We start from the raw sequence: 24,012 nt of genomic DNA, 5'->3' as shown, positions 1-24,012 counted from the left end.
ATAAAAAAAAATTAAACATACTGCCAGACCATGAGACTGTTCCTGCCATTGGAAGCCACCAATCAAAATCTGCCATACAAACACAATAATTCCTGACAAATAGAGTAATATGTTAGTTATGCTTGATGTGAGATTGAAGTCACTAACCTCAGATTGTAGAGCATTGTTGTTGCCTAGATGACTATAAGCCAATTACCAAAGTTATGGCCTCCCACTGTTACAGAGTGATGCAAAATACATACAGTACCGAAAACATACTGGATAAATTAAGTAAAGGATAATCAAATCAGATTATTTATTGTTTATATAGTGCCATCATATTACGCGGCTCATTTATGGATATAATTTAGCTCAGTAACACACAGGTTATTATCCAAATTCAGGTATAATTGCACATTTACGTTTTTCCTCAACCCACGCTGAATCATGTTTATTTCGATTGATGGAGAAGAGATGCAGCTCATCATTGTTCTGAAAAAATAATGTAAAATGCAGGACAGAAGCAGAAGCGAAGACAGTTTTTTTTGCCCCATGTTCACCTCTGTTTTGCATCGTGTTCTGAAACATGTCCATGGTCTGCACTTTTTCACATATGTATATAATGTATCAGCGTTTCCCTTGTGCTTTTTGTCTGTCTACTAGGAGTTGGATGTATGAACTTCATTTCATACAGAACTGCATTTTGTAGTTTCTTCATCAGTTGACAGCTCACTTCCTTCACAGGCATCTCACATCACTATTTTGTGCTGTTGGGGGATCTGCATCTTCCACTATCTAAGGCAATGATGGGCAATAGGTGGCCAGCCAAGCCTTCACCTGCAGCCCCAGATCCTTATTTGCCTAGTAAATAAGAGCTGGGGCCAAAAGTGAACCTCGATGGTTATAAAGCATTGTATAGGAATGAAATTGATCTTATTCTTTCCCCGAAGTAGCAGACATCTGCATCATGTGACTTCCTCCTCATCATGTGACCTCCTACACATGATGCAGAGAGGTCATGCAGCATTAACTGCATATCTGAGTTCAGCATATGGTCTCTCTCATTTTTGTGTGGATACGAGCTGTGTGATTCTTGCTTAATTTATTAATGCATGGTGGGACAGGATGGACTCCTATGCCACCCTGTCTCTTGTGTTGCTGGGGACCGGCTGGGCTTGCCTTGCCACCATCCCCTTTTCTTTATCCCAAATGCACCCTCTAACTGCAGTAGGAGGGGCTTTTGCTGCTGCCACCACTAGGCTCCTTAGTGGCACCTAGAACCGCGTCCTTCTGGGTAACTCTCGCTGCTAGGGTATCCCCTTTCTAGTACACCTGGCTGGTACCCCTGACCTCTTGCCTTCAGATCAGGGTTGCTGTGGATGGTTCCTCCTAGCCTATCACACTGACCAGAGCTGCAGGGTAACGGGCAGAGCATTGGTACTGGATGCAGGGTCCCAACCTCAGAACAGCCGGATAACGGATTAGATTTGGTCTGATTTGTGGTCACAGGAATTACAGCAGGTAAGTAGGCATCAAAGCAGGCTCTTGAAGCTGGTAGTGGTCATTATTGTGATGACTACATTTCCGATGTTTAAATTTTTGGTTTTAAAGCGGTAATGCCAAGAGCCCATGGATAGATAATTTTAAAAACGCTTACGTTTAGGGCTTGGGATAGCATTAGGGTTTGCTGCCGGGTCCTGGCATTGCCGCTTTAAAACCGCCAATCTCTCTGTCACCATGTTAAGTGAGGCGAATCCTCACTCCCAGCATTTTGTGCTGTCACACATTTTAGCCCACCTGTCGGATATTTAGCTGTCCTTTTTGTGGTAATTCAGTCTTTACAACATGTCTAGATTCTAAGCATCAGAATGTTCAAGTTGTTTAAAGTCATGTTGGAAAAGTTGATGTTTATTAGCTCAAGTGTCCTAATAAGGACAGTTACATACACTAGTTTAAAGTACTAGTGATCTCCAAAATTACAGATGGTATGCTGCTACATGGTCAAACAGTGCTTGTTTTTATACAGTTTTGGACACAGCCTGGCAAGAAGTAAACCAGCCCACTTTTTCGACAAGACCCAAAAAGTAATTTCATTCAAAGATTAACATCAGGATGTGAGATGTTCTTTAAACTTGGATTTTAAATGAAATTTATACGTAGCAAAATTTACGCTAATCTGTGATATCACATTGTTCAGATGTTTCTAAATCACATTGTTCAGATGTTTCCTTTCACTTTTATAATGCAAGATAACAGGTAAAAACTCCCTGCTATGCTTTCAGGCTAAAAAGACGTGTAGATCACTTCACATTAAAGGAATCAAATAGCTTGAGGCTTCCCCCTGAAAAGTTACGCAAATCCAATTTCCTCCCCTGGCACTGTCTCAGAAATAAATACATCTCCCATAGCGAAATACAACACAATCTAAAAAAAAAAACAGTAAATTTGCAATTACATAAATTGGTGCCCTGCACTATTAATTTCAATAAATGTATACAATAAGTTATTTATAAGTCATCCAGCCACACATGGTAAAGAATTTTGAGACAGGTTGTTATTGTACTCTTTATACTTTTTTTTCTTGTGATTTGTCTTCACCATTTTGGATATAGTACAAACTATTCCATAAGAGGGTGGCTGTTCTCTGTTATTTTAGTAATGAATGTATGAATTGTTACCGTAGTGAGATTCTGAAGGTATTGTGTTGTTCCGTGTTCTTGTACTCCAACTGAGTGGAACGGTTTGAGGTGTGTTTTACGTGGCATCCCATTGAATTGTCAGATTTATTTGTTGTCGCTTGTAACAGTTTATTTTACATTAAAAAGAAATTGCTGCTATCAGAGATCACTAGAACCCAGGTTGGTCAAGTCATATGGCAGCTGAGAAAACCAGATTCTAGACAATGCTTGACTTGTGCTACAAGAACTAGCGGGGTGCCAAAAACAAGAACTCTATGACCTACCATTGACAGATGCCATCCAGACAGACCTTTGTCCCAAAGTGATAAATCCCAAGCTAGAGGAGAGTGAAGGCCAGAGGAGGAAGCTCCACACTCTGACCCAACTTTGGTAGACATAAAGTGCCAAGCTGGCAGCAACCTTTTAGAGATTAGGGGGTAAATGTATCAACCTGAGAGTTTTCCGGCAGGTTTGAAAAGTGGAGATGTTGCCTATAGCAACCAGATTCTAGCTAGCATTTTTTAGAATGTAGTAAAGAAATGATAGCTAGAATCTGATTGGCTTTTCAAACTCGCCGGGAAACTCTCAGCTTGATACATTTACCCCTAGGTGGGGAATGTGCCATGGGGCAGATGTATAGGGTAGCCAGGAAAAAGTGAAGAGGCTGTTCTGAGAACACATTCAACTTGTGGATTCATAGGGCTTTCAGGCACAACATGAGGGAAAAAACATTGAAGCGTCTGACTTTGGACACCCAAATGCTTGTGCTCTCCTTTGCCAGTAGCCGAGGGATGCTTTTCAGCAAGTGACTATGGATCTAGCAGGTGCCATGCCTGTTGTTTGGAGGTAGATTGGGGGCGGCCCAGCGCACAGAATGGCTGGCCACGACGTGGGGGGGGGGGGGTTACGCCCATACATGTGCAAAGCGGCAGCATGCATCTTGTCGCATTTTAGTAACTTAAAAAGTTGGGAGGTATCTTATTTAAAACAAATAATTCATAGTTTTCCTGAACCTCCTTACAATTACTTTTCAGGACATTTTTGCATTATTATAAACATGTCAATAATATTTGTCAGTGAAATGTTTATAGTTAGGCATTCCTTATAACATTCAGCATGTATATTTCATAAGTGTCTGAATTTTGTTTTCTCTCCGATTTTATTTAAACGTTTGCATCGCAAATGCAAAAACTCCCAACTGTCTCTTGAGTCAGGAAGTCGGAAGGTATCTCCATTTCACCAGTTTTGTATAGCAATGGTGATAAATGGATGATTCAACAGCGCTAGGCACACCCCTCTCATATCACACCCTGCTCCAATTCCTGGTGATCCACAGCTGTCAGATATTTAAATACCGCATTCCATCGGTTCGAAGACGCCATCGATTCTTAGGTGATTACTAATTTCAGTACCAACAGAAAAAAAACCTTTGATTAGATAGAATTGAGATAATTTCTCCAACAATGAACATTTACCTCACTAATGTCAAAATATCGACTTGCAGCTCTATTTCCATGTTCTTCTGCATACATAATAACTTTTTGCTTCAATGTGGCTTTGTAGTGCAATCTTTTTGACAACATTTTGATTGCAGTAAGGCAGTGGTTCCCAAACTTTTGCAGTTTGCGGCACCCTTAGAGTCTCCATAATTTTTTCAAGGCACCCCTTCAAATTAATTACCGAGCAGTCCTGTTTTAGAAGTAGTTGGGTCAAAAAAATGTAATAAGTATTTAGGTCAGGACAGACATACTTATTTAGTTGTATGCAAAAATACCCTTCTGCATCCAGACACTCTTCCCCTCTGCACCCAGACACACTGCCCTCTCTCACTCTGCCCCCTCTGCATCCAGACACACTGCCCCCTCTGCATCCAGATACTCTGCCCTCTCTCACTCTGCCCCCTCTGCATCCAGATACTCTGCCCTCTCTCACGCTGTCCCCTCCTCTGCCCTCTGCCACACTGTCCCCCTCCTCTGCCACGCTGTTCCACCTCCTCTGCCACGCTGTCCCCCTCCTCTGCCCTGTCACGCTGTCCCCCTCCTCTGCCACGCTGGTCCCCCTCCTCTGCCACGCTGTTCCCCCTCCTCTGCCTGCTGTCACGCTGTTCCCCCTCCTCTGCCCTCTGTCACGCTGTCCCCCTCCTCTGCCCTCGGTCACGCTGTCCCCCTCCTCTGCCCTCTGTCACGCTGTCCCCCTCCTCTGCCACGCTGTCCCCCCTCTCACACTGTTCCCCTCCGTCACGCTGTCCCCCTCCTCTGTCACGCTGTCCCCCTCCTCTGCCCTCTGTCACGCTGTCCCCCTCCTCTGCCCTCTGTCCCCCTTCTGTGCCCCCTCTCACACTGTTCCCCTCCGTCACGCTGTCCCCCTCCTCTGTCACGCTGTCCCCCTCCTCTGCCCTCTGTCCCCCTCCTGTGCCCCCTCTCACACTGTTCCCCTCCATCACGCTGTCCCCCTCCTCTGCCCTCTGTCCCCCTCCTCTGCCCCCCTTCTGTGCCCCCTCTCACACTGTCCCCCTCCTCTGTCACGCTGTCCCCCTCCTCTGCCCTCTGTCCCCCTCCTCTGCCCCCCTTCTGTGCCCCCTCTCACACTGTCCCCCTCCTCTGTCACGCTGGTCCCCCTCCTCTGCCCTCTGTCACGCTGTCCGGAGAATCACAGCATTTCGGCCCTAATTGTGCCCACTTCACTAGACGTGGGAGATTGCCGTATTCTCCATGAGACTCACCCGAAATGTGGGAGTCTCCCGGAATGGCACGTATGTGCAAAAACCAGCACCTGTGGCCCCTACTGTGTCAGATGTGTTTGTTGTATCTTGTAGCACTTGTTGAAAATGCCTGCTCATATGTTATCACAGATAGGGGACTCTCTCTTTGATTAAAATGTTTTGTTTTAACTTATTACTGAAAGGGTAATGTGCTGCTCTTTTTGGGGGATAGACGTCCATCCATGCTGATGTGTATAAAATTGCCTATCACTGATTTTTGGACGTTTAAAACAAAATAAAATTAAAAAAATAAATATTGGCCCCAATTATTAATATTTTCGACGAATATGTGTTGCTCTTTTATATAGACGTATTCAGCTGCTGCCAGCATGTCATTCAACCTGTCGTATTTATCATTTGCGGCTTGTATAGGCATAAATGTTGGGTTTTATATTTCTGTGATATCAGCCAGTATATTATGTCAGGAACTGACAGTTATTCGAGCCAAAACCGTTATTCGCGAAGCTAGTTACGTCGGGCCGTCGTCAGTCTACCCTCACACTCCGACGTTATTGGTTCCGGACGCGTAGTCCAGCCCTGGTACAGAGGGGGAGGCGGTGCCTGCTCCCTCCTCCTCTCAGGCGAAGGCGGGCTTCCAGGTTGGAGAGACACGCTGACTTCAGCTGACTACATACCGTTCACTGTCCGTGTATTTACCAGCCACCCCCCCCGATTCGGTAAAGGAGAATAAGGTAACGGAGAGGTAGCGCCGCTTAGCGTAGCGTTTATAACGGTCTTACTAGCGCGAGCATTCGGCGGGATAATTCAAATCCCAAACTGGAGCTATAGCTGCGGTGTGATTGGATAGTAAGTAGAATGCGGTTACCATGGGTACCAGGATGCGAGGAGTAAAGTGGTGATTGGCTGACGCATTGTAGAGAGAGTGTCTGTCACTGATAAAGGGGCGGATCTAAGCTGTCGGTGGATGGGCGGGATGGCTGCTGTTGTGTTATATTTGTTTTGTTTAGGGATTTGTAATAGAAAACAAAATGCACATTGATCAGTTATATAGATTGGGAAGTACTAACACAGTTTGACGTTGTCTATACAAAGGACCAATAATGAGCTTAACATTTCAGTAAGCACTTAATGGTATCATTATGGCAATGCTCTTTGCCACAGTGATGTCTGTAGCACTTTGTGAATTTAGGCTGTGTGTTGGTGTAGCCATACACTGCCTCCACTGTGTTGGTTATAACCCCCACTTTACTTGTGCACCAAGTGGTTAGCAATAAATGTGATTGTAATAGGCTGTTTATGTGCTATGACAGGGGGGTGGTGCAACCTGAGATGCTGCAAATATCCTTCATCTCAGTAAGAAGTAAAAAAAATAAACTCTCTCTCTCTCTCTATATATATATATATATATATATATATATATATATAATTATTATTATTATTTAAAAGGAGCCCCAAAAGGTCCGCAGCGCCATATGACATATGCTACAGAAAGCAGTGATCCAAAACACATTTTTTGATTGAAAAAGTAACTTTATTTGTATAAAGGTACAAAAAAACAAAGAGCACACAATACATTGCATTCAAGTGTACGCAGTACACCGTAAAACATAATCATTAATACATTTAGTATAATACAAGGCATAAAGTACATGATATGACATCCTAAACTATACAGCAAGTACTACACTAACCATGCAAACTTAAACGATATAACGTTTCAAGTAAACAATGGATGTGAGGGGACGGTAGATGAGAGCGGTAGGGAAGTCATAAGCCCGAAGCTTTATTCAGGACAGACACAAATATGGGAAGGGTGCATAAATAAGGCATGACATTCAATAACACTTAAAACAGTGATAGGGAATGGGTTAGAGGGGGAAGGGAAGCACACGCCAAAGGTTGTAATGATGAAAAACACACATAGGGTGGGAGAGAAGACGGAGACAAAAAGTTAATCGTCTTTCTCCTCAGGACTGTCTATGGTGTTATAGTCTCTTAGCAGGATGTGGATCAGCCTGCGACAGTCCTGGTCATCTTCTCCCGCTTCAAAATAAGGCGATTCCTGGCAAGCCACATAGCATCCTTAAAACAGTTCATAAGACTCCTGGATTGCCCCATGGTGTGGATCCCAGGAAATAATCCATAAAATACAGAATGATATGAAAGGCAAGTTCTGGGCACACTGTCCTTAAGTTCATGTTCCAAGGCATCCAACAGTGCCTGTGCAGTGGGGCAGTCCCAAAAGATATGCTGTGCTGTTTCCCTTCTGATGATGCAGAAGGGGCAGTGAACATATCTGCACAGGTTCCGGGAGTGCATGAATGTCCTGAGAGGCAGACCCCCCTGGATAGTCATCCATGCAATGTCTTTGTGTCTATTAGTCAGCCTCTTAGAGGTCACATTCTCCCACACATGCTTGGCTGTAGCAACAGGGAGCCCTAGAACAGACTCCATAATGTATTTCGCTCTTATGAGCTTGTGGACAGTTTTTGACTTCCACAAGTCTGGTTTAATTCTCTCCAGATGGTGCTCCCTCACAAATTGTCTAACATCCAGGTAAAACCAAGGTGTAGTCCAGTTGTAAGGGAAGGACCTGTCCCACTTGTCCCAACCAAGGGTCCTCCAAAGAGGCAGGAGGAAAAAGCGAGACATGGACATCCCAGCAGAACAAATGTTCTTTTCAATAAGAGTTCTGCGGATGCAGTTACAAACAAAGAAGGCTCGCAGCATGGTGGGGATATCCGGGATCCCTTTCCCACCTTTGAGGGGCTCCTTGTACATAACCGACCGCTTCACTCTGTACATCTTGGAGCCCCAGATCAAGTGGAAGACTGTCCTCATGATGGTTTTGCAGACAGCATCAAGAGGTGGCCAAGTTTGGGCACATTGCGAAGAGCTCTATACAACAAAATCAAAGAAGAGGTGAAAGAGGACAGCCTCTGACCCCAGACATTACGGAAAAGGGGTCAGTCTTCCAGCTGTTCACCATCACCAAGCTGTAAATGTCAAGGTACATCAGGTTAACATAAGAACAAAACATATCGCCAATCCAAACCTGCACAAAACCCTACTCATTAAATCATGAAAAACACGTTTAAAGACCTTCTCCTGATCAAGACTGACCAGGGCCACATGTGCATGGCGATCTTTGATGTAATTGACGTGTCCCTCAGCAGCGCAAGACTGTCTGCAATCCTGCGACCTGAAATGCCACAAGTCTGATTCAGATGAACAATCTGCCCAATGACAACCTTTAGCCTGTTGACTAGTACCTTGGCGAGGATTTTGTAGCCCACGCTCAGGAGAGAAAAGGGCCGCCAATTCTTAAGGTCGCATCTCTCCCCCTTGCACCTATACAGGATTGTGATCGGTTTGCATTCTGCCCTCCACCACCATCTCCTCCTCTAGCAGGTCCGGGTCAATGAGGTCCCATAGCGCTACGTAAAACTCCGCTAGGAGACCATCACTGTCCGGGGTTCTACCGGGCCTAATGGATCTAGCAGCAGAGTGCAGCTACCCCAACGCCAGGGGGGTGTCCATTGCTTCTATACCTGCAGGATCAATAGTGTTAGTGATACCTGACAGGAATGTTTTAGCCGCTTCTGTGTTGATGGTCTTAAAGGGGGTAGAGATTGCTGTAGTAGTTCATGACGACTCCCATGACGCCCTCTTTTCCCTTTCTGGGAATGCCGGGCTTATCCCGTATCTCAGTCAGGGGCGTGTGGCTGGAGTGGAGTTTTCTGATAAAGAAAGAGTTACATTTCTCACCCTATTCATGAGAGCTTACATCCTAAAGGAAAGGGAGACACACAAATAGGGTGGTACCGACTGGGGGAATGGGGGTGATTGTCGATACAAAGGCATTAGGAGGAAGGCTGATAGTCTTAAATAAAGAAATTAGTCTTAAGGGTATGCTTGAAGCCTTGGAGATTAGAGGTTAACCTGATGGGGAATTGTTCTACAGCTGGAGAGTGGCCCAGACAAAGCCCTGGAGGCAGGAGTGAGAAGGGATAATCAATGAAGTAGTGAGGCGGTGATAATTGGCAGGGCGGAGTGGGCAGCAAGAACTGTAGATAGCGATGAGCTTAGAGATGTGGGGGAGGGACTGATTGAGAGCTTTGAAGGTGAGGAATTAAAATGTAATTCTGTAGGCCCCATGGGGGAGGGGGGGACAAAGTAGGTAGTGACTTGCAGAGAGGGACAGCAGAGACAGAGTGGCGGGAGAGAAAAATAAGGTGTGCAGCAGAATTGAGGATAGACTTAAGAGGGGCAAGGTTAGAGTCAGGTAGGTCAAAGAGAAAGATATTACAGTAATCAAGGTGAGCGATTTCAGGCGAGTGAATAAGCGTTTTGTTGGCTTCCGTGGTGAGAGAGGGCCATATTTTGGATATATGTTGAAGGTGGATGTAGCAGGATTTTGAGAGTGACAGAATGTGTGACACCAAGGCATCGGACTTGAAGAACAGAAAGGAGTGTAGTATTAACAGAAATAAAGAGCGTGGAGGTGGGAGAGCCCTGGCAGGGGGGGGGAAGACTATTAGATCAGTCTTGGAAATATTGAGTTTAAAAAAGAGTCTGAACATCCAAGATGACATGGCCAGGAGACATGAGACATAAGGGAAGTGGAGAGGTCAGGGAGATGTAAGATAGATTCATCAGCATAGAGGTGGTACTGGAGTTCAAAAGAGTGGATGAGATCACCAAGAGAGGAGGTGTAAAGAGAGAAGAGCAGGGGGTCCAAGAACGGTTCTTGGGGAACTTTCGACAGGTATGGGAAGGGGGGATGTGGAGTCATGTGTAGAGACTGAAAAGGAGCTGTTGGTAAGGTAAGAGGAAAACCAGGACAGTATTACAGAGGCCTATAGATTTAATAGTTTGTGAAAGGAGGAAGTGGTCAATGGTAGCGAAGGCAGCAGAGGGTCGAGAAGGATAAGAAGGGAGTAGTGACCTTTAGATTTAGCGAAGAGGAGTTCATTAGTGACCTTAGTGGAAGCAGTTTGAGTGGAGGTAGCGAAAACTGGATTGGAGTGGATCAAGGAGGATGGTATAGTTCTGGAGGAGAGGAGGTGGGAGCAGGCCTCAAGAGAGAGGGGATGGGGTCATGTGGGCAGTTGGAGGGGGGTGAGGAGGAGAGAAGGGTGCAGACTTCTTCTGCAGATACCAAAGTGAAGGAAAAGAAGGGTGGGTTAGGAAGGGGGGAGGAGGGACAAAGTAGGGAGAGAGAGAGGGGAAGAAGGGACTGATGGGAGGAGATGTCATGACATATTTTCGAGCTGAAATGGGTAGCAAAGACGACAGCAGAGAGCGATGAGGGGGAGGGAAGAGGAGGGAGTTGAATGTGGCAAAAAGGCGATGGGGGTTGGAGGATTGGGAGGAAATGAGAGCCTTAAAGAAGGATTGTTTTGAGAGTGATAGGGCAGAACTGTGAGAGGCGAGTATGAATTTGAAATGAAAAGTCAGCAGGAGTGTGTGACTATCTCCAGCGCCGTTCTGCACTACTCTAGCAATTTTGAAGCTAGCAGGTAAGTTTGGAGTACCACAGTTGAGGCAGGGAGGGGCACAGCTTGATGGTGATTTCTGGGGTGGCAGAATCGAGCAGTGGCAAGGGTATGATTATAGAAGGTGAAGGCCACATTGGGGCAAGAAAGAGTGATGAAGGGGGAGAGGAGCGAGACCATGGAGGAGGAGAATGTGGTAGGATCAATGATGTCAAGGTTGCGCCTGGTGAAAGTAACTTTAGGAGCTGGGAAAGGTGGGAGGTGTAGGGAGATGCTGAAAGAGAGTAGATGTTGGTTAGAGCGGTGACACCGACTACCACAACCCCGGCACCAAATAGCACCGCTTGATAACAGCAAAACTGGCCTTACCGACAGACTTGTAATGGCGACTGCTTGAAAATCAGACTTCAAAAGTTGGCGACAAATGAACATCCCGTCCTGCCAAAATGACATCAGTTTGCAGGGTGACACTGATAGCTGCTATTAAGGTGTTGATTTAAGGAGGCACACGCTGTAGAATGTAAAAGGGTTTGTAAAAAAAAAAAAAAAAACATTGTACAGCGTGCGCCTCCTGAAATCAGGAGGCGCACGCTGACGGATGAGCGATGGGTGAGTAAACATAGTTATATTTGACAGTGACATTGGCAGGAGTGGAGAGGGCCTAACATTAGGCAAACAACATAAGGCATAGTAGAAGGTGCACTGATGTGACTCTGTATGATAACTGGGCATGGGGGAGCTGGGGTGCCAGTTAAAGATTCAGAGTAAGCGGAGAAGCAAGTGTGGTTTGAAGGTGGGAATACAAGCAACTGCATAAATGAAACCAAGTCATAATATAACTGCAGCTGCAAGAATCAAGGTTGACGAACAGTTTAGCAGGTAGTGTCCGGGCAGTGCACAAGGCCTGTGCATGAGGTGGAGGATATCAGAGGTCACAGATGATTGTTGAATGTTGTCCTCATGTAGCAGTGTTTCCAGGTAGAATGTCCCCCTCTTGTGTTACTCTTACTATGCTATCTGATATACTTGTAGCAAATACACACTGGCTAAATACATAAGCACTGGCTGATACAGCCTCTGTCTGGTTAAGCAGGGTCACTGAGACATGTGATCACTGTCTTTGAATTAACCCCACTAATCACTACAAAGATAGTAATAAAGTTCTTTAAAAAATAGATAGTAAGTATATCATATATCTAAATGACAAAATTGCGCATCTAATCCCTTAAAGATAGCTGGTGCAGGGGTAGTGTGAAATATTTATCTGTAGATGAAACAGAGGAGGAAGATATTAGTAAATTCTTGTACACTCTTGTCTGATGTAGAACATAACTCTTACCATGCTATATAAATTTGTCTATACACTTGTAACAAATTCAGTGTTCACCCAACACTTTATTTGTCGGCCGCTCCACCCAGCAAATATCCCCTGCTGCCTGGCACTGTGTCGCGGCGGAAAGTCACGCTGCGCTTGCGTTCCATATGGAACTGTCAGTGCGACTTTCGGCTGCTGCGTGACCAAGGCCATGGCCAGGTGACACAGGTGAAGGGAGATCGACAGCTCCGATTGGTCCCCATCAATGGGGACCTGACGCCACCCCTATCCCCCAGCTCCCTCCCCTTGGTATGTTTACATCTATCATATATGTACAGGTATTTAATGCATGCTTCCTGACCTCTCCATCTGTGTTTATATGTCCCCATCACAGTGCATATTGCTGTTTGCGCCTGCTTGCTTCTAGACTTGAGTAATACAGAAATGCAAAGCAACTCAAATCAGATTGTATACCAGATCTGATTATATCCAGAGGACTCTGTAATATATATCACGTGTGATCATGTGTTTAGGCTAAAACATATTAAATCCTCTTTAAACAGTTCATGTCCTTGTTTTTTTTTCAGTGCAGGAAAAAAGTAATATACATGTTACGCATGCAGACTTGAGTAGAGGCCATTTACATGCATGCAGTCCTTGGACTGCATGCAGATTAGCTGCAACTTAGAACATGTAACAGGTTTTCAACATTTAATTATTGCAAAGGCCCCCACCCAGCTTCTTGTTGATGCCACTAGGCTGGTAAAATTTTCTGGGGGAAACACTGAAATCCATATTTAGAACAAATCCACACTGGCTACATACATAGATACTGGCTGACACAGCCTTCCAGCCTACGTTTAATCAAATAAAGAGGCACCTATCTGTAATAACACATCAACAGGCATTTTAAATATGTGTTACAAGCTATAGCTAACAAATCTGACAATAAAGCAGGGTGACCTGATGACAGGCTCTCTTTAAGATTTTAAAGATCAGGGGGTATATTTACTAAACTGCGGGTTTGAGAAAGTGGAGATGTTGCCTATAACAACCAATCGGATTCTAGCTGTCATTTTGTAGAATGTACTAAATAAATGACAACTAGAATCTGATTGGTTGCTATAGGCAACATCTCCACTTTTTCAAACCCGCAGTTGAGTAAATCTAGCCCCAGATGTGGCGCTGCACAAGTACATACTTGTAAATACGTGCTTGGTGACCGTAGCATTATTACACTTGTTGATTTGTAAGGCGCCACGGTGCACCACGGAGCTGGACAGTGGGGAAAGCAGGACATACGTAAGACATGGACATAAAAGGTACACAAAATAAAAGAAGATATAAAAATAAAAGGGTAGGGACGGCCCTGCTCACAAGAAAGAGCTCACAATCAGATGGGAAAAGGGTACAGCTGAGCTAAGTAGGGAGGACATGTGGCTCAATAGTACATTTCTGTTAGGTTAAGTATCATTGTTCCCTATAACTAACATGTTGTTAATATGCTGCTTTTCCAAATGCCTAAACAGAAATAGAAAAATCTGTGTTCCTTGTCCATCAAGGGCTTTGAAAGGTGACAATATGTACTGGCAATCTTTGTGGTCATTGAATGCGCCTTCATCAGGTTGGGTGACAGTCTTTTTTTGCTTTCATTTTCTGGTGCGGAGTCTGTGTCCTTGCCACTTATTTTACATGTTTTATAGAACATCCATCATAATGACTACACCCCCAGTTATCAACAGTGTTCTTATTGCTTTTTTAAAGTTAACATACATGACTACTAATGTCTTTATAACTATTTTGTACTGTCTGCATCTTGTAATAACAATTTACGCAGAAGATTATCATAGAATTTTCTCGACTAATATTTCACTATGCCGTACCTCGCAACCATCACAATTTCAGCGGGACAGTCCCGAATTTAGGGCTCTGTTCCGTCCACGGACAAGTTTGTCCCATGGTTGGGAATGGTAGGGGGTATGAGATATCATTATGGGCAGCACCTCTTCACCGGGTGGCCATGCACCTGTCCTGCTGCCAATTGCAATTTGGTAGGTATGCTAGACATTACCACTAGCTTGATAGAGAATACAATGGTAGCTTTCCATTTATGAAATTTTAGAACTCATTGAAGTCAATATGTGACTTATTTGTTAGCATAATTTTATAAATAGATTTTAAATTTAATATGAGATTTAACATTTTTTGTTTTAGTTTAATATTCTACCTTCCTTACGTAAATGGATTCCCTGTTTGTAGTCATGCCTTGTAAGCAAACTGTTTAAGGTTAGCTATACTCAAGAATAATGTTGTCTAATTAAAATCATTATGCTGGGTACTGCATCTTACTTTATAATAACTCCATATACTTGAAATAGGACTTCAAGCCTGAAATTGGCTGTTGATAACTTGGGCACACACTTTCTGCTATTTGACAGATTGGCAGTAAATAACTGACCTTCCTTAATAGTATTTGTAACAATGGAAACAATCACTGCACTTGAAGGTTTGTTTTCTAGTGAAATTCAGGCATTCACAACCGTTCTGTCAAATGGCAGCAACAGTGTGTGCCTGAATTATCAAATGCCAATTTCAAGCAGAATTTCTCTTTCTGGAATTAAGAGCTTTTCCAGTTGTTGAGTTCATTATAGTGACTTTAGTATGGAAAAATGATTTTGTTGCACAAAAATATGTACTTTGCATTTTGTTTATCGCTATTTTATTTTATTGCTATTTTATTGCTATGTTTCTGAAGTACATTACTACAAATTTGTTTTGTCATGTAATCGTTCTGTTTAAAGTTGTTACTAAAGTTCATTTTGGTTTCGTTTTTTTCTAGGCCATTTTATTCCATTCCATCATCTTAGTCGCCTACAAGATAAAATGTTTCGGGAGCAGATGCAAGAGTATGTGGAGGTGAGCCGGGAGATCGTCAAGGTCATAATGTCGGACAATGCCGCTGCCGCACTGAAGAAGAGCCTGGACTGGCAAGAGACCGTGATCGACTCTCTTACAGAGACTGAAAACCAGGCTGCAGATCTCGTCAGAGGTGCTTATTCTATGACCCCCAGTTGTGCTTTTCCTTGAAACAGCATTATTTTTTATGTGAATATCAATCCTAGCATTTCTTTTTCATCTTTAGATATCCTGTCTGTGGAAGAAGAAGTAGCAGAAAAACTTCTCGAAACAGAAGAAACCATGCAGAAATCATCATCTAAACTAAGGCAGATTGAGCTGGAGCTGCAGGATGTATGCCAGAAGAATGAGTCCTTAGAAACTAGCATTAAATATCCTTTATCAACTACCATTATACACAGAGCAATGTTTGTTATTTTCAATTAAATAAGGTTCAGCGAATACTACAGTTGGCGGAATTTCAAAATAAGTCAACTAGAGAGCAGCACGCCAGTATTGTATTGTCTCAATGAATCTGGCCACATATATGCATAGTTTAATGTTCCGCGTGCCCACAAAATAATCGTGCCCATTCATAATCTTATTGGTACTCATTGGATTTTAAGTTGCCTTGCTGAAAAATCTGGTGGCCTTGTGTGTATGTGTGTGTGTGCCATCATCAGCTGACTGCATGGGGCCTCCTTTAATCCAATCATTTGGTCCAACGGTTGAACAACCAGATCTGGGCGACTCATATTAAGCGGACTAAAAACAGACTAATCTGGTGTTCAACATGACTGTCAAAAGATCATACCTGCATGTCATGTGGTAGTTACAGATGGAATAATCCCTTTAAAATCTTAAGTCCTACTTTTGATTTGTCATTGTTTCTTTCTGCTTTCCATATAAGCTTTTTTGTAGTTATGTAGTTTTTTTTCCTGAACATCAGCACGTTCCTAAAAAAGGAACTAGAAGAGGTGAAGAACATGGAGGAGGAAATTGCTGAGTTGGAGAAAGAAGTTCGGGAGGACACCACTGTAGTCATTCCCTCAGCACTGTGAGTATGATTATTCTGGCATCTATCTTCTACACACGGTGGAGTCAGCTGCTTTCTGAGCTAAGCCAATATTCATGAGAGGGCATCCATGCACTATGGTCATTAAAGTATTAAAGGAAAAAAAAGTTCTTGTCATAAAGCTAATTTTAAAATGTGATTTTTCTCTATGGTTTATTTAGCAGAGCTCATTGTGGTGGCAAGTATACAAGCCAAACACCAGTTTGGTAGCTAGTATACAATACAGACCTTGCTCTCCTAGTTATTGTATAATACAGGCCCGGAAGTAACGCTTAGTGTACAGTATAGACCAGAGCCATTCACTAATGCGTTGATAAGGCTGTATTCACAGGAATGTCATTTTAGCCCATCACATTGGCCGTGTCTACTGTGTAGTGGGAACAAACAGAGCCCTGTTCTCTGCGGAGATTGAATATAATGACTTTACACACGTCAGTAGGAAGAAAAGGGAGGACACATTGCTGATGTAACTGGGAGATTTTATTTTGTACTGTGAGTATACCCGCGGTATTGATTTGTCAGTGGAAAATTGTTGAGAGTTATTGTCTACTTTTGGACTAATATTACTCTTCCCTTGTCCCTGTGACTCCTCTTTCACCATTGCCTTCACATGTGTGGTCCCCCAGAGGATGGGGAGGACGGGGGTACATAAGGAGATCCATAAGTGAATAACCCCTCTAAGATGAGAGCTGCAATAATAAGGGTTTTGATGAGTAACTTGGTTATTAGTCAAACGTAAGCCATGATACCCACAAGGAGGGGTTATTAAAGGCTACTAAATGTCATTAATTGCCAAGATCTTGCACAAAAATTTGTTGAATTTAAAATGGGGAACAGAAATTTCAGGTAGATTAAAGAGGTGAAATACAAAATAAAGCCTTGGCCCGTAGCAAAAAAGAATCTCAGAAAACCTTCCTTGTGTTATCCTTCAATTATCTATGCAACCAAGTATTCAACTGGCTTTACCACTGCTTGCCTCTACTACGTTCTTATCTCCAAGGTTCCTCTGCTGCTGACACTACCTCGCCATTCATTCTGTATTCTACTGGCTTTACCACTGCTTGCCTCTACTACGTTCTTATCTCCAAGGTTCCTCTGATGCTGACACTACCTCGCCATTCATTCTGTATTCTACTGGCTTTACCACTGCTTGCCTCTACTACGTTCTTATCTCCAAGGTTCCGCTGCTGCTGACACTACCTCGCCATTCATTCTGTATTCTACTGGCTTTACCACTGCTTGCCACTACTACGTTCTTATCTCCAAGGTTCCTCTGATGCTGACACTACCTCGCCATTCATTCTGTATTCTGCTCTCAGATGTTTGTGGCTCTCGTTATTTTACACTTTGAGGAATTCTGTTTGAGATTCCACATTTTAGTCCACTCCAATACTTTCGCTAAATCATAACACGTTCGTTTTACCCTTTGCTGGAAATCAAATCCTGATAGAAATCTTTGTATCGTCTTCCAAAAGGCACACCTTCCCCTTGTAGGCCACACATAATATCACTATTGAATACATTAAACAAAACAGACTAAGTATTGCCAATACTAAATACAGAGTAAAAAGTTCTATATAGGCCTTCAACATAACCACCAGCCTGTTTTTACACTTTTTAATGACTGTGCAATAATTTCTTTTTCTTTAGCATGTTTTAGTGTGTGTTCATTTTTTATTAATTTTTTTACTTTCTTATATATGCCTTTATATTCTCATGATTGGGTCAGTCTATATTTCTTATATGTAGTTTCATCAGCAACTGCCTCTTCCTTGGAGAACAATATTTGACTTTCTCCTTTTGTTCTTACCAGCATATCTGGCACACAGTTTGGTTGTATCTATAATATAAATGCCTAGTGGCGTGTGTTAGTCTGTCTGTGTGTGTGTGTGTGTGTGTGTATGTGTGTGTATGTGTGTGGAAAAAAAACCCCAAGCTGCAGCGCCACCTGCTGGGCGGAGTTATACACTGACCTACTAAATTCTTAGTGTGTGTGTGGAAAAAAAAAACTCAGAAAGGGCTGAAATTTGGTATACTAAGATGTTTTTAATTTGTTTATTTAATTTGTTAATTGTTAAAAGTGTTTAAAGATTTAAAAATAAATAAATATATATTTCTTGAAGGAGAAGTGACAGTTGGGAGTGGTTGGTGGTTGCCGGGGGTGACAGTGGGGAGTGGTTGGTGGTTGCCGGGGGTGACAGAGCGAGAGGAGTGTGATACTCAGGACCGCTGAGAGAGATCCCTGTGTCTGGATAGACATCTGGATAGATGTGGCGATGAAAATGAAGGATGAGGTGATGGAGAAGAATGATGAGGTGGTGACATGTGGACAAAACCACGTTAAAAAAGGGCGCTTGCGTCGGGAAGTAACGCTCTTCCCCTGAGGAGGCCTGGGCTAGGGCCAAAATGCATGACAAGAACCTTTTTAACACCTTAAGTAGCTTTATTTGACTAGAATGCATGAGTATCATGCACGGGTTAACTTGTTTGATAATATGATAAAAAGCGTGTTTAGCATTTTATTGTACCATAGTGCATTACTGTCTGCACCTACGTACTGAGCGTCCCTCTCACTTATCCTTTGTATACTTTCCAGCTGTTGGCATGCAATGCTGGGTCTTAGAGTTCCACAACAATTGGAGGGCGACTGATGTGTTCCGTCTGCTGTGTACTCTCCAGCTGTTGTGGAACAACTCTATGTCCATTCATTGTGTACAGTACACTGCGTGCCTAATGATCTGTATCCCACTGTATGCATCAGAGTAAGTAAACCATTGGTTCTCCAAATAGTGGCACTATAAGTGCCAGCATGCTCTGCCAGAGTCCCATGTTCTCTGGCGATCTGTAGCTGATCTCAATGATGGGAGATACAGTTGGCGTGCAGACATACTCTTCCATCTTCCATATGGTATACTTGACCTGAGGGGTACTGGATTATTAAGGATGTAAATGATTAAGAAAAAAAAAAAAGATGTTTGTTAATTAAATACATCTATATGTCCTGTATTATTTCCATAGGAATACAGATGAGCTTCCCTTCAGTTAAGCAGAAAATATGCAAAAGGCAACTTGATGTGGAGCAGTTCATTCTTGCAGCCTCTAGGTAGCGCTGTTATTATTGCTGTGTACGGAGAGCATTTAAATCTGTTCAGTAGACTCTGGTAGGCTGTAAGAAGAAAATGTCTTAATACTTACAGCAAAAAAAACAAACCCCAAACAAAACAGAAACCGAATTTGTGACTTACGTTATTGATATCACTCCTACTAATAATACATTAAATAAATACACGTAAGAGAGTAGTTCTACAATAACTGTTTTTCTCTGCAGGTATATGGCAAAACTTTTCCACTCTGTAACAAAGATAGACTGGGACTACAATTGTGACTCAACCCTCATCAAAGGCAGTATCCTTTCCTTGGGCTCAGGTCATCTATTGTCTGTCTGAGTTGTCTTTCTGTCTGTCCGTCAATATATAGGTTACATACGCATTGACATTGTGGCTCCCATTCCCCTACACTTGGGTGTGGTGAATGGATGTAACCATCGAGGTGCTGTTAGTCTCTGGCAGAGGGAAGATGGATGTATTCTCACTTGTTCAACAGGTCCAAGTCACACCTATGACATTATCCGTGTTCACACTATTCCGCAGGGAATTATAGAACCAGGTTTGTGAAGACAAATCACTAAATGTTAGAGACACTTCCTACAACAAGTTGGTGGATTTCTTTTCAAATCTGGGAAATAATTCTGGGTCTGCAGTTATAAAGCGAGGCCAATCCCGCCTCTCAAGGTGAGTGCTGTGTGACGGGAGTCATGTCCAATTTGGCCATACACAGATTGCTATATTGACTGAGATCCAGTCATTTGGTCAGTGTGGCTGAATTGCTTCCTTTGTCATTGGAAGATGAACACACATGCATAAAGGGGCCATCTGCGGTCGTCATCCAAATGCATTAATGAACACTAATGCTTATTACCAACAGATGTGAGGCGCTAACCAAACGTTTTGATTATACTTAATAATGTTAGGGGTGAATTTATGTCCTCAAAGGTACTGCCCCCCCTGAAAATCAGCCCTGAGTAAGGTTATTATTCATAAATGAGGAATTAAACACAACCGCATTTCCAGAAAGCGACATAACTGTGAAGAAATGGGATATACCTGGATTTGTAGTGTCGCTGCACCTCTGAAAGAGATTAGAGAGGGTAAGGAGATATGTGGTGATTGTAATTGTGCTCCTATTTGAAGTTAAGGGTTAAATGTATCAGGCTGCAAGTTTACAGCGGGTTTAAAATGTGGAGATGTTGCCTATAGCAACCAATCCGATTCTAGTTATTTTGTAGAATGTACTAAATAAATGATAGCTAGAATCTGATTGGTTGCTATAGGCAACAACTCTACTTTTCAAACCCACCGGAAACTCAGAGCTTGGTAAATATACCCCGGAGTCTCTATGAAGTTTCCACTTTTCAAAGCAGCTTACAAAATGTTACCATGTTCATATAGTCACGCTGTGTGTTATTTGCAATCAAACCACACTTTAACCAGAAGCAAAATAGAGCAGCCACAGAACCAGTACAGTTCTCCTCAAACACTGACTGTTTTTTCATGTAGCACACAAATACTTGATAGCTTATTTGTACACTGAAATTTAAAGTTGATATTTGTGTGCTACATGAAAAAACAGTCAGTATTTAACTTATGTGCAAAACAGAATACTAATTTGCACCCCTTGCATTGTAACATGGTTTTGTCCAGGAGACTGAAATAAGAATCCTCTTCATTTAATATTCTTAATGAATCAGGCCCCAGATCATCAAAATGTTCACAGCAGTACAGAGTATTTCAATAGAGGAGTGAGCTGACCCTGTCGGAGGACATGGCTGCATATGACAGGGACCATGTCCTGATGGGAGGAAGCAACAGAGGAATTCCAGAAGCACAGAGTGAGAGTTGGATAGTGGAAGGAGCAGGGTTCCAAACAGCATAGATTGGAGACGTGAGGGAAATTTATCTGTAAATCAAAAATACAGTACAATAGCAATAATGCATACCTTTCATTTACTTTGTATTCTATACTATTTCCTTAACGGGAACTAAAATTTCAGTCCACTACGGAGGAGAGATTGCTCAGCCCATCTGCATTGACAGCACCCAACACTCCCAAATTTTCATATGCGATTACCTATGGAGCCTCTTGTCCACGGAGTGGTGACACAGTCTCCAGTTGTGTGTGTTTTTGTTTTATTTTATTTTTATTGGTGCTTAAGCATTGTGTTATATGTAATATGTACAGGATGTTGTTCAGTCATATAACAAATAAAATATGCCACTTTTTTACAAAAGATGAATAGCGTGTTTTCCTTAACACAACGACCATCATCATAATTTTCATACAGAAAAAAAAAAAATCCGCATAAGACATGAACAGCAAGGATGATGGAGACTGGACAGACAGGAAGATATAATATAGGGCACTGCCCGTGAGAGCTTACATTCTTAAGGAGAGGTAGAGACTATAGGAGCAAAGGGGACAATAAGTTTTGCTGGCTGAGTGGGTGGCAGAGGAGGGAGGGTTTAGGTGGTGATAGGGTAGGTAGAAGAGGGTAAAGATATTGGGTAGGAAGGGCTATCTATTAGATACAAGTGTTTAATGAGTTCACAGACATGAAGTATGACCGTACCATACTACTGACAAGGATTAGGAAGACCACCCAGGAAGTCTCCCACACACACACCCTAATCATTGAGGGATCATTCTTCACAGTAGGATCCAGGGGCTTATTCACCAGGTTTGGAAGATCTTACCAGGTGGTATGTCGTGAACCTAGGTTTTCTTTGCTCTGGATAAGATTTTAATAGAACTTTCCCATGTTTCAAAAAACTTTAGGGTATATTTACTAAACTGCAGGTTTGAAAAAGTGGAGATGTTGCCTATAGCAACCAATCATATTCTAGTTATTTAGTACATTATACAAAATGACAGCTAGAATATGGTTGCTATAGGCAACATCTCCACTTTTTCACACCCGCAGATTAGTAAATATACCCCTTGGTCCTGGGTATGGTTCACTGTTAAGTTACTGAAAGTTCCAGCACATCAATATTTTGGTCTATGCGGTTGATTGCTAGACATTCATTTTGGTTGACAATTGAAATGTAGACAGTATTATTAGGTTGACAATTCAAATGTTGACGGTATTCTAGGGTTAGGGATATTGTTGGCCTAATAATACGGTCTACATTTCAATTGTTGACCTTGTAATGTTAGTGTCATTATTGTTGACTTTCCAACCCTGTCTATATTATGGTTTCAGCCACATAAATGTCGATCATGTGACTGTCGAACATGTGGCCCTATATTGATAAGATTTTCTTTTCTTTTTTTCTCAAGCCAGGTAGGTCCCGGGGTCACTGGAACACTGCTCTGTTACGTGTTTCCCGTTTTGATGTGCGTCGTAGACTTGTTCAGGAGTTACATATTTATTCAATCTCCAGATCTGTTGGAAGTCTGTCTCGGGCAAATAATATGTTGTTCAGGGAGATACTGCCCCACCTTGACGAGCGGCTTGAGCAGGCAGCTCCTGTGGTGGTGACTGACCTGATTGGAAATATATGTGCCTCCTGCTTCTCTCCCTGCTGTTATTGGGATATGGCCACTTGATGTAGGAACAACTGTATGGGAACCTCAAGTAAGCAGAATTAATTGACGCATGTGGAATGCAGTGATCCAGAGTTTGTTTGGAGACAGGGTAAAGATCCCTCAATGAATATGAGAGCCATAGGACTGCTCGCAGTAGAACTAATAAGCAGTCTCACCACCACCACTCCTCACAGAGCCAAAGTCTCTGTAGCCAGCCCATGCTCCACTTACCTGACTTACAATCCAGGTAGATGTAAACTAAAGGTGTATGACTAGGATTGGCTGGTGTGTAGGACCGCTCAAGCAGTGGTGTAAGATGTTGAAATTTGCCAGGTAATTAGTGTAGGTCATTGTGAGTCCTCATACCAATGTAGCCCCAATGGCTGAGCTGTGAGGAGGAGTGACCCCCTCAGCTCTAGCAGCAGATTAGGGATCCTCTGACATGTCACTGTTTGTGAGACAGTCACAACATTTTCTCTCTGGAGAAGCCACTCATGAAGTTAGGGTGTCTCGCCTCTTTAATATGTAGTCGGGTTCTTTGTACTGATGTGTTGCTTCAAAATTAAAGGTGTACTTTGTCTTTTTGAAGCCAGGAGAGTTTAGCTTCCCCTCCCCCCTCCCTATAGGCAAACCAAGGGGAATTTCCTAGTGCCTGGAAACCCCCCTCCAAGCCTGGGGCACTGTATAATTGAGGTGTCTGGACCCTGCCCCCGCTTCACACGACTCTGCTTGAAAAGGGAGAGCTGCGTGCACTTAATAGTAGTGCACGCAGCATTGCCTGTGTATATTATGGGGCTAGGAAGAGTTGGAGAGCAGCCAAACACTGTCTAAAATTATAGCCACACCCCTATGCATGCTGGTCACGCCCACTGGCGGCGTGGTGTGGAAACCTCCCTCTACAAATCCTACGTTTGCCCCTGCTCCGCCCGATGACATTAGTGCATGGGAGACATTGAGTCCAGCTACCTGCACCTACAGCTATGTCCGTTCCAGTCTCATGGTAGGTACACCAGGAGCATGGATGGCAGATAAGAGTATCTCCTTCCCTGAGAACAATCTGTGGAATCATTGGTGCGCTCTAGTACAGCCTCTACAGCTGGTATTTAAGTCCGTTGATCTAAGGCAGGCCTGGCCAACTGGTGGCTCTCTGGGTGTTGTAAAACTACAAACCCCAGCATGCTTTGCCAGTAGAAAGCCAGTCTATA

General features: G+C 43.1%; 1 protein-coding gene across 1 annotated transcript; it reads left to right on the top strand.

Moving 5' to 3' along the window:
- The first annotated feature begins 5,925 nt into the window (after window positions 1–5,925).
- SPC24 (SPC24 component of NDC80 kinetochore complex) lies at window positions 5,926–21,509 on the top strand. Its single transcript, XM_075206823.1, has 6 exons — window positions 5,926–6,110; window positions 15,032–15,241; window positions 15,335–15,479; window positions 16,040–16,144; window positions 19,491–19,567; window positions 21,273–21,509. Exons 2-6 carry the CDS (start codon window positions 15,076–15,078, stop codon window positions 21,377–21,379), a joined length of 600 nt encoding a protein of 199 aa, XP_075062924.1. The 5' UTR covers window positions 5,926–6,110; window positions 15,032–15,075; the 3' UTR covers window positions 21,380–21,509.
- Window positions 21,510–24,012: the final 2,503 nt, after the last annotated feature.

The sequence above is a fragment of the Mixophyes fleayi genome, chromosome 4 (genome assembly GCF_038048845.1).
Source record: "Mixophyes fleayi isolate aMixFle1 chromosome 4, aMixFle1.hap1, whole genome shotgun sequence".
NCBI lineage: Eukaryota > Metazoa > Chordata > Amphibia > Anura > Limnodynastidae > Mixophyes > Mixophyes fleayi.
Note: the sequence above shows the minus strand (reverse complement) of the source record. Positions and strands in the feature narration are given on the sequence as shown.

Excerpts from the sequence above, each read along its gene's own strand:
- SPC24 (XM_075206823.1), top strand. The coding sequence starts at position 15,076 with ATGTTTCGGGAGCAGATGCAAGAGTATGTGGAGGTGAGCCGGGAGATC. Across the intron at positions 15,242-15,334 it reads GGCTGCAGATCTCGTCAGAG|ATATCCTGTCTGTGGAAGAA; the intron begins GTGCTTATTCTA and ends TTTCATCTTTAG. Across the intron at positions 15,480-16,039 it reads TCCTTAGAAACTAGCATTAA|GTTCCTAAAAAAGGAACTAG; the intron begins ATATCCTTTATC and ends GAACATCAGCAC.